At 39.3% G+C, this 11,149-nt stretch overlaps 1 protein-coding gene across 1 annotated transcript; it reads right to left on the minus strand.

Moving 5' to 3' along the window:
- Positions 1–316: 316 nt before the first annotated feature.
- On the minus strand, positions 317–8,024 carry eps8l1a (EPS8 signaling adaptor L1a). The gene is made up of 14 exons (XM_069674302.1): positions 7,925–8,024; positions 7,007–7,121; positions 6,796–6,854; positions 5,975–6,110; positions 5,165–5,253; positions 5,007–5,081; positions 4,778–4,926; positions 4,481–4,690; positions 4,056–4,170; positions 3,820–3,960; positions 3,538–3,682; positions 2,532–2,694; positions 1,842–1,974; positions 317–1,298 (listed from the first exon to the last, which is right to left on the minus strand). The coding sequence occupies exons 2-14, from the start codon at positions 7,119–7,121 to the stop codon at positions 1,212–1,214; spliced, it is 1,617 nt and encodes a 538-aa protein (XP_069530403.1). The 5' UTR covers positions 7,925–8,024; the 3' UTR covers positions 317–1,211.
- Between the last annotated feature and the right edge of the window lie 3,125 nt (positions 8,025–11,149).

The raw sequence follows: 11,149 nt of genomic DNA on the forward strand, positions 1-11,149 counted from the left end.
TATGATCTCAGTACCTGATTTACTGCAGCAATGTTTGAATAATGCGTTGCTCAAAGCAGGAGTAACATCATAGTTTATGCTACAAACGCCTAATATGCAGAAGTATTCGTCAAATTCAATAATTGAATGTGCTTGTATTAAACATTCTGTCTTTTATTCAAAATTTAAATGAAAACCAAATGTAACTGTTACCAGCATAAAGACTAAGTGATCTTATTTTAGTAAACTGTAAAAACATAAATGCTGATTTATTTACTAATTCTTGTATACAAATTTTCATTACAGAACAAAAACATTTAAAGAGATTGAGAACACTTTTTGGCAACATAAAAAAGGATATAACATTTCTAACAAAGATTAAAAAAAATGTGTAAAATGCCGTATGATGTTGATTTATTTAACAAATTATATGTATTGAACGTTGTGCTAAAATACTGAGTGAAATCATCAATGAAACTGAAACATTAATCAATACATTTCTGTATCTGAGTTGTGAAGTTCTATGTTTGGATCATATAACTCGTTCATGTCAGAAAAAGTTATTTAAAAACTGTTGCAGGGAATATACACATTAAGCTTTATTCAAGACAGCAAATGGACAGCAATGTGTCGTGATATGTTCAACAGATGAATCAAAAGGAAAAGATTGTAATCTTCATAGAACAGAGTCAGGATTGACATTCTGTATTTATGACAGTATTATAATATTTGTAGTTTTATATTTAGTCTTTACCCACATCTGGCTGCAAAAACACAAAACTTAATTCAGGTTGACGTTGAAAAACTAAGAATCAATTAAACATCTGACTGTTGTGTTGAGTTCTAAACATTTTTGTTACAATGCAGATGTATTTATTTTTAATAGCAGCTTCAGTCGATTGTTAAAACATCAACCTAATCCGCAGGAGGGGATAAGGTATCGCATTTCTTTATTGTCGACAGAAATTGGATAAGATGAACACTGCTGAGTTTTAAGCATAAACTTACTTTAAAAAAACACAATGTCTGAGTATTAATGAGTGAGCTTCACTTTTAATGCAGCTTGATTTTGTGGATGAATCTGTAGCACAGTAGAGATATGACGGCATATATGATGACAAGATTAAAATCCCTCTGCAACATAACTCTGTGCTTCTGGCTGTATATGAAATACTACAATCATCCCCATTCATCTTTGACTGATCCGTAAAAGTGGATGTTTGAAAGCGTCTTCACATTGCGGCACCCTCTGATATCAGTCCAATCTTCAACTTCTGCTTCTCCATGGCCGTCTCTAGTTCTGTGGCTTTACGCACATCCTGAGGAGGAGACAACACAACATTTAACAGGGAAATATCTTTGTTTGTATTTCTGTAAAACTTTAAAGGAAACATCCTTAAGGTTTTATTTGAAACTGTGATTTAAAAATGACAAGTGCGCTTAAATTTTACTTGTGCTTGTACAGTGAAGGTCAAATTCAAACACCCCTGAAGACACCCAATATAAAATGTCTTCAACACCAGACCAAGAACAAAAATGCTCTCTATTGATTATCAAATATAAAGTATACCCACTGCAAATATTGACCTTAAAGATCTCTTAAAGCTAATATGCATTTGGGGTTTTTTAATGTCAGGTGAATGATCTTTTTGTCGATGTAGGTCAGTAACAATTTGGTTATATGTCGTAAGTTTGTCAGAAGCCAAGGCTGAGCAAACAAACAGCTCAGAACACATGGACCCAAGCATGATCACATAAAAACACATAAAAACACACACACACACAAACATAAAAACACACACACACACACACACACACACACACGTAAACACACAGTGTATCCAGAAAAAACATAGACAAACCTCAAGAAGGGCCTTATGCACCATTATTTGGCCATAAACTCGTGCACCTTCCTCTGGTGCTACCGTGCGCAGCTCCTCCTTATTCAGCGAGAACAGCTGTGCTCCAGTTAAAATGCCCAGACTCTGAACTGTCCTGACAGAGGAGGGAAGAGCCACAAAATCAGCGTTGGTGTCATGATAGAAGTGTTTTTGTCATATGGAAGAATCCTGCTGTTTCCTACTGCCACTCTCCATTTCAATGTTGCAACTAGTTATGCCCCGACGTCCTCTTTGCTAACTGTTTATGTTTAACTCCAACTCAACTCTGTTCACAGTTAAGCAACACATAAACATTGGCAGGGAGGACATTTTGACATCTGAGGGTGCTATTGTACCCTAAACAAAATCACTTTGAAAGCTGCATGAATAATGCCATAAACTGTGGGGGGGTTTATTTTCTTTACTGTTCTTTAAGTCCTCAAAACCCAAGTGCAAAATAAGCAACACCATAAAGCTCGCTGAAGCCGAGGCAGTGCTTCTCGTAAAAAGAAATAATAAAATCTACTTCTTGTTTTAAATTTGTTGTAATCCTTCAGTGGATCTTGAGAACAAGACGTCTTTGTAAATTAACTAATACAGCAGGTTCTACAAACTATCCTTGTTCTGAATCAGGGTTTTGGAAACAGTGGGAGGTGAACAGTGCACACTCACTGCTGACTGAAGCCCTTGGCGGTGAGCCAGGCCTCCACCTCTGTAGAGGGTGAGTGGTAGTTCAGGGGAGTTGAAGTGTCGGCTGCGCGGGGGACCACCAGCGGACGAGTGGAGCCTCGTTTTCCAGCGAGCCGCTGCAGAAGCTCATCATTCATTATCAGGACTGCAGTTAAAAAACACAAAACACTTGCTTTCACAAAGTGTCACATTTCTTCTTTTCAACAGTTAAGCTAAATGATCATGGAAGGTGTTCACAAAATTTCAAATGAGTTTAGACACATAGTCAGAGGTCTGTATGCCCAGTTATTTCTGTATTTACAATCAACACTGCCCTATAGTGTATATATCTATAGTACAGCATAGTATGATAGTATAGCATGGTATAGTATGCCATTCTCAATCTCTCCACTAGATGCCCTCAGACTTCCTCCTGTTTCCCCATCCACACACCTGCTCCTCCTTCAGTCCTAGTTTTAGACCTTCCCCGCCTACCTGCTCACCTGTCTCCACTTAACTCATCAGCTGCAATCGATATAGATTGAACCATTCCTTTGTCTAGTTGTCAGTTCATCCTTGTTTCTCTACTCTGTAGTCATTCTTTACTGATCTGTGTTTTCCTTTTTGCCTACCAACCTGTCTGTAAGCTTTTAAAAGCAGTGTGCAAGTTACATATCTGTGGGTGTGTCCTTACCTCTTTCCTAAACTACCAACTCTGACAATTGATCTGTAATTTGAACGCGCTCTAAACATGTAGGAACACTGCAGTGTGTCAGTATGAAATTATCTCTAAGTGTGTGTGTGTTGATTCAGCATCTTCACAATGGCCTTCATTTATTCATTTATAGCAGCGCTATGTCTCTGGTTGAGTTTAGGGGTTGCTGATTCCAATAAGTCAGACACAAGAAACTCCTGAAATCCGATATAGTTTCTTGATTTTCAAACATGCTCCTCTTATGTTTGCACACGATAGTCCCTGGCTGATATTCAACTTGTATGTGCATGTTACCTCGGTCACTGTCGTCTGTCTGCAGTGTTGTCGACGGTAAAACCATGCTCTGTGGTCGCAGTGGGCTTGCAGCAATAGGACTGGTCCCATCTGAGCTTGATGGGGCGTACGAGAAGTACTTTGTCCGAGGTGAAATGGGCATTTTCTGTTGTGGAAAAACAGGCATTAATAAAAACTGCATGACGCGTGAGACAAAAAGCCACAACTTGTGCATATATTTGAGGTACTGACACAACAACCAAACTTTGTATGTGTGTAAAATGTGTTGTGTCTGTAATTTACCTTTGACTCTCTGCGTACCACTGGGCTGTCTCTCCCTGTGTTATTCAGAGCAGACAGAGGCTCCAGGATATTAAAGGGAACAAATCCTATCTGGTCAAAACGATTCTGACATTTCCACCATCGCTTTGATGACTCAATTACCTGAAAAAGATGCCTCACAAATCAGGGAAATTTTCTCATTCAAAGAAAATGTCTTCTTATACAGGTGAGTCATAACTCTGACAAAGGGTGGGTACCTCTAGTGTTTCTCCTTGCAGCACAGAGAGTTCACTGCTGTTTCTGGCCACAAAGTCATAACTGCAGCAGAAAAGTCTCTCACCCTCTGGTGGGAGCATGTTTTCTTCCCTGAAACTGAAGTTACATAAAATAACATGCAACATGTAAAATAATTGAAAACGGTTGAACAAAGAACAGATTGAGGCCAGTAATCTTAATTTCTGATGAGAGGCACTGAGATGATTTATTGTATGACATAAAAACCTAAAAACTGATTTTACTAGGAAATATACAGCCCTGAATTGCAGCCATTAGGAATTTGTCTGGTTCTGTCATCTTGCTTTAAGAATTTATCTGTGCCTTGTTCTGTAACACATTTTTTATTTGAACCTTAATTTAACCAGGAAGCCCCTTGAGACTGATATCTCTTTGTATACAGACTTACACCTCGTCAGTGCTTTCACCGTGGCCCGCCACTGTGTGTTGAGCTTGTTCCTGCAGAGTCTGTGCCGTCCTACGTTCACTATAAGCATCTTGCTTGTGCTGCGACTCAATGGGATCTTCCAGAAGATTTCCAGTTGAGTCGTAAGCCTGAGGCCGCCACCCATCCAGAAAGACAGGTGAGTATGGAGGAACAGACACACTGAGGTGCGAACTGGGAAAGAGGGCAAGAGGATCCAGTTAGAGCAATACAACACACTCTCAAACCAAGTATTACACACACATACATTAACACACAAACCAGGGGTCTGTCCAGTTTGGCCCTAATGAAGTCCACAGCTCCCTTTCCTGTACAGTCAGATGCTCCTGGAGTGTGGAAACAGCACCCCTGGTCATAGCAGGACTGAGCACTGAAGCACCTAGTGCAGGCCCCCCAGTGGTTTTCACCATCTGTGGAATGGAAACTCACCACAGTCAGAATCAAAGGGAGAGACTGAAAAGCTGCGTAATGACACATTAGAGAGACTCACCAAACCAAGAGGCACCAGGACGTGATGCAGAATTTCTGGAGCGTCAGGCTGTGTGATGGAGGCCTTGAGACGGTCCTGAATAAACCAGCAAATATTAGTTACCAGCAACTAGGACATGTTAAATGTTTAGTTCTCTATTAGGACAGGTCTAATCTCACCAGTAGACTGAGGGAGTACTTAATTTTCTGAAAGATGTCCACAAATTCTTCCTCTGATGGAGGGCGAGCCTTCATGGTCAGCAGGTCATCTGAACACAGAAGAGACCAATCAGACCAATAGACTTTGTAAAAAGATGGCCGACATGACAGCCCCCCAAAAGTGAAGCCAAACCTTCTCTATCGCCCCCTGCAACTGGCTGCACTAAAGGTCATAAAGCCCTCCTCCTCCATGTTAACAGATGGGACATGAGTCCAACTATAAGATTAAATTACACGTCAAATACATTTTTCTCAAACATGGTTTCTGTCATTATAGTTAGTTCTTAAACAGAAATCACAGTATGTACGGTAAGTTGTGCCTTTTAATCTTCCTCATCTTGGATTTTCGTGATGTAGCCCCAGCTCCAGTCACTCCTCTGTCATGACTCTTGGACTTGTTTATATTGTAGGCAATCATTTTCTGAATTCCTCGAAGGATCATTTGGCAACGAGCCTGTTGAGCTGCTTCCAGCATATGAAATAATGTGCCAATAATCTGCCTTTGTCTCCACATACATGCAAATACTCTTCTTCTCCAGCCTCCAGTCACCAGGCTCAACAGTCCTCCTCTGCAACCAGCTGATCTACAGAACAGGTCCTCAGATTTTTAACCTACCTTGAACTTATCATCCAAACACTGTACATGTTATTATTTGTCTGTGTGTCTTAGGACTCTATCAGGCTGCAAACAGTTTTTCAGCAGGGTATTTCTTAAACCTAAACCATCCGAGTTACAGTAATAAGCTGACAGGATTTAAGAACAGCTCTCACCATCTTGGCCCTCTTTCTTCTTGCTCTTTCTGCTTCTCTTCTTCCTCCTTTGGTTGAGAACACTCTGCGCCTCAGCTGTCTGCTGCAATCGTCCCATGAATCGCTCCACATCGTCGTAGCAGTGGTTCAGAATCTCCTGATAAAGACATTTGCTGTAAGTTTTAGCCCTCCATAGCGAAAGAAAGGGTTTCAAAAGTTAACTCTTCATATTACTGATTGTTTAAGTTATGAGTGAGTCAAACAACATACAAGGAGCTGAAAGTAGACATATCTTTTATGCATTGCACCTACAGTGTGCTAACACATATGCAATCCAACGAAACAACCCTGCAGAAAATGTGTTACTTATATTGTTCAATATTCCAGTTTCTATAAAAGTATTGATTCATGTACAATCTTTAATGCTTTGTTAATTCTGTACATCTAACATGTTTTCTTCTATATACTGAGCATCATGTGCTTCAGGATTTATTCAAAATTCAAACCACTCTCTCGGTAAATGTATAGACATATTTGGCACAGCACCTTTGAGCTATTACTGCCTCAAGGTTTTTACTGTAGAATGCAAATATTACATTTCACTTTGATCATCCATATGTCGCCTTACCATCACACGTCTTCTCTCATACACCGAGAAAGGTTCTAACCTGATTGTGCAGATGCGCACAATGTGGTCTTGCACTACATATTATGTTTAACTTCTTTGCACAAGTCGCCATCTTCTTTAAGATCTTATTAATCATTTGTAAACTTTACTCGTAAATTGCTATGAAGATATACACATATAGAAGAACATCTTAGTTGTCTGTTGAATTACATACCACTTCTCTCTCTGCATTCAATAGAGATGTGTCACTTAACTCTCCACTGACGCCATTTTCTGAGCAGAAGAAAAACAAAGCCATTTATGAAAACTCAGACTTAATACAAAAACACCAGGCCTGCTGTTAGGTTGGTTGCAGACAGTGGAATGATGTGTAGAGAATATAAATACATCTCTGCTCACACATACAAACACTATGATGACTATACCTTTTCTAGTGCCTCTGTAGACGGGCAGTGCACCAGGAGGAAGCTGCTCTCCTCGAGGCATCATCACTCGGACACCTGAAGGCTTTCTTGGGACCACCGGGGGAGGTGCAGACATCTGTTGAGTGTGGATACACAAAGAAAAATCCACTATATATATATATGCTTAGATCATTTAATATATGGTATTATAACTTGTTGAAACTGATCATTTATAAATATATATATATGTATATATATGTATATACATTTTGTATTAGTTTTCTAACCAGACTGGACTGACTAGATATGTCATGTGAAATATTTAATAACTGATTCAAGCAAGCTCATCTTGACTTCAGGTGAAGGTCTTAAAAGTGATGAATGAGAGCTCAACATATTGCAACATTCCACGAGCTGATAGTAAGAATGCTGAGTATTCTGTCTGCACACTTGCATGTCCGCTTGCACGTACACACGACAAGAAAAAACACTGTCACCAGGTGCATGGTATGCAGCTGACACAACCACCAAAACTTAATAATGAAACTATACCAGCTATAGTTACTAAAAGGTTTTTTTTACCAGCATCTCTTTTCCTCTCCGCCCTGCCTTTCTTCTGTCATTCCTTCTCTTCTAATAAGCACTGAATACTGACTAATGAATACTTCTTTAAGAATTAACAACTTCTCAATAAAGGCAAATTGAGCAGACAAAGTCCTTCGTGCAAGTTATGAAATATTCTAATGCATCAAAATGAAAAAAAAGTCTTTCCGAAGTTTCCCCTTTACAACATATTACTGATACAAAGCAGCTGTGCTTCAGTAGCAGGTGTACCTGCCTCTCTAACCCTCTGTCAAAAACACACACACACACACACACACACACACACACACATGTTTGCATAAAGTTAACACATAAAATGTAGATACACTACTGTACCTTCAGTGCAGTTTAAGAGTTTAAATCCAAGGCACAGACAATCCTCGTGCTGATTCTGTGTTCACTGAGCTTAGCTGTGTACACGAGGACGTCCCACCTTCCTGAGATATGTAGAAAAACGGGTCTGACTTTCCTTTTGCAGTTAATCTATGTTGCTTTCTCTCTTGTCTGATTCTCTGATACACACACACTCACTCCCTCTCTCACTCCCATTCTTCTCTCTGCATCTCTGTGAGCGCCTCTCTTCTCTCTTTCTAACAACTGCCTGTGGCCCCGTGTGAGCTACAACACATGCCATTCCAGGAATGTAATGCAGTCTCCCTCAAACTCACCTCCTCCACAAATTAGGTGTCATCAAGTTTCGTTTGAGGTTATTAAACAAAGGAGAAATTGTATTAGTTCGGTTGCTTTCAACATTCTTTTCTGTGTGGAGTTGCCTTTCACCTATTAATCACATTCAATAACAAAATGATAGAATTTCATACATTTAATCAACTTCAAATTTGTCACATGAACTGTTGTAAGTAACAGAGATGTATTTGTTAAAAAGTTATTATACTGCGTACAATGTTATCAGAGGAATAACCAATAAAATGATCAAAAAAAGACTTTTAGAGTAAAGATCACTGAACAATGTTTAATATCATGTTGACCCTATTTCTCAGTGACCTGTTTAGATGGAGAAGAGAGTGTATAAAATATTTAGTAGTGATTGTATCTCCACGAGGATTTTAACAAATGCAGCAGTACAAAGTCACAAAGATACTGTCGCTGAGATTCATAAGATTTTTTCCTCTACTAAAGAAAACGTTTCTGAACTTTTAAACAGCGCCACGCCTAAATTACTCTATTCAGTTTCACTCAAATGCTAACTCACCACAAGCTGCCACAAGCCTAATTATTTTTGGCAGCACAGTGTCCTAAAATAAATGAGTCATCTTAACTGGCAACATGAAATTATTCCCAGTGAATCACAAAACATGGCTTAAGGTTCCAAACATGTAAAATATAAGATGGTCTGCATTATACACAACTTAGATCAATGTAAATCATTTCTCAATGTTTGAATGATCTGTTCATTTTTAACATCTTTCCACCTGTTCCAGTGCTGCAGTTGTTGCAGGTGTACAGGCTCTATTCTGTATTTAAATACTGTTTCGGACATGCTGTGTGCAAACATTTATTGGGTAAGCTTGTGAAGAAACACAAGTTCACCAAGATCTAATCAAATGAATTCAACAAAAGAAAATGAAAGCAGGGAAGGGCAATGCATTGGGAAATAATGTTGGTGAACAGTGACACCAACTGGTTTGACTGGACTGTTACACAGGAGGGGAGCTGTGCCATATGGCAGTGGTTCTCAACTGGTGGGTCGGGACGAAAAAATTGGATACAGAAGACATGGACTACTTTTCAATTCCAGTACTGTTACTTTGAAGAGCATGTAGATAAAAGATGAAAAATGTCCAGACACTAAAACAACCTTTTGACAGTGCAGCAGCTGTATTCGGTTTGCAGTGCACAACAGATGATTTTACTTGTGCTTCTATCCAGGGCATCTCTTGGTCTTTCCCTTGGTTTTTCAGATCTCTGCAACTTTTTGGACAGCAGAACTCATAAACAGGCTGGGTAAAGGTTCGTGTGTATAGCTTTCCCTTGTTTTGGATCAGTTATGTTCATTTTAAGGTCAGCTGCTCTGCTTTTTCAAGGATCCAGTGACAGCTGACTGCAGAACTTAAGTTTATGTGAAGTGAATATTGTCTCTGCAGCTGCCCTCAGCTGGCTCTTGAAGCCAGAACACAGCAGCAAATCTTAGCCAAAAGAGAGAAGCAGTCTGCTGAAAGGAAATTTAGACTAATCTGATAATGAGGGATTTTGCATTTATTACTTTATTACATAATATGTTTCACATAACTTTAAGCTATTACTGGTCAGCTTAGCCTTAGAGCTTTTCAGTTGATCTCCATAATTAGCGCTGGATTTACTCTACTGCTAAAACACTCGCATTCATTTCCAGCTTTGACTTGTAGAAGGACACTTGTAATCTTCACCCAAACAGTGTTATACAGTGTGCTGTTCCAGTGACACACACAGGTGGAAACAGGGACACTATCTCTGCTCTCTATGTATTTGTCGTCTTTTAAAACGGCAGTAAAAGCATTTTCCTCACCATTAGCTTACAGACACAGAACTTGTATTGTATTCAGTTGTGGGAGCGAGCGCTAAATCTTTGCACATTTTCCACCAGGGGGAGTAAACTTTCCTTGTGTTCAGCCAAGGCTGAGGACATATATTACTACCTTGTTTCGCTGAGCTGTGTGAACACAGAAGATTGCTTTGTAGCCCAATTTAGCTTTTGTGAGTGTTTAGTCAGCAGTTGCATGTTAGACATTTTAATCTTTGCATTGTTGTTAATGCTGTTGTGTGTTTCTCATGCAGTCTAAATCTTGGACACAAACAGATTGTTTACTCTGTAATAGACAAAGTTAAAACTGTTTTCACATTTTCAAAAGATGTATTTTTGTCAAAGTGTCAAAAATTAATTTGGATCCTGGTTTTATTGACTTCTAGGTTACTTGGTTTGCATGTGTGAAAGTCAGTGTGTCTATCTAGCACACTGTGTCATGTCTAATAGGATGGAGACTTGCAAAAGTTGTTGTGGTCAGTGTGCAACAAGTTTGGGGTTAGCTGCAACATCTGACCTCTTCCTTTTAAAGAAATATTGTGAACAATCTGTCATACAGAATCGTTCTTGCATGGTATAGGTAATAAGCATGCAGATGTAAATTTAATATATATAAATTTGGTTGGTCTAGTCCAACAGTCTTTAAGAATCCCCAGTCTCTCTCAGCTACGTCTTTAAATTGCTGTATTGGATCATTCTTTACAAGTTTTACTCTTTACCATTTAAACATTTAATCCAGAAACATGAATAAGCCGTAATCAAGAAAAATGGTAGTTTTATGATCTCACATCAGTGAGCTCTGTCTCCTTTAGTTTGTTTGTTTTAGTTTTCTCTTACAGAAGGCAACTGTCAGTCCAGTCTGAGCGCTGATGGCATCATAATTGCTCAATTATAAGCACAATTATAATCGGCGGTTTTTAAATGTACTACCACAGAAGCATTACATGGTGATGTTTTGTTTGTGTTCTTGTGTTGTCCAGCCCATCTGGACGTTTTGGGGACGGGCAGGTCAGCCCCCTCTCCTCCCATTGGCTCCAGCT

Source organism: Semicossyphus pulcher, unplaced genomic scaffold (genome assembly GCF_022749685.1).
Source record: "Semicossyphus pulcher isolate SPU_LCO1_2020_fin unplaced genomic scaffold, fSemPul1.0.p SCAF_23, whole genome shotgun sequence".
Lineage (NCBI taxonomy): Eukaryota > Metazoa > Chordata > Actinopteri > Labriformes > Labridae > Semicossyphus > Semicossyphus pulcher.

Coding starts and splice junctions, on each gene's coding strand:
- eps8l1a (XM_069674302.1), bottom strand. CDS start 7,121: ATGTCTGCACCTCCCCCGGTGGTCCCAAGAAAGCCTTCAGGTGTCCGA. Junction 6,111..6,795: donor TGAATGCAGAGAGAGAAGTG/GTATGTAATTCA, acceptor TGTCTTTATCAG/GAGATTCTGAACCACTGCTA. Junction 5,082..5,164: donor AGTACTCCCTCAGTCTACTG/GTGAGATTAGAC, acceptor TGGTTTATTCAG/GACCGTCTCAAGGCCTCCAT.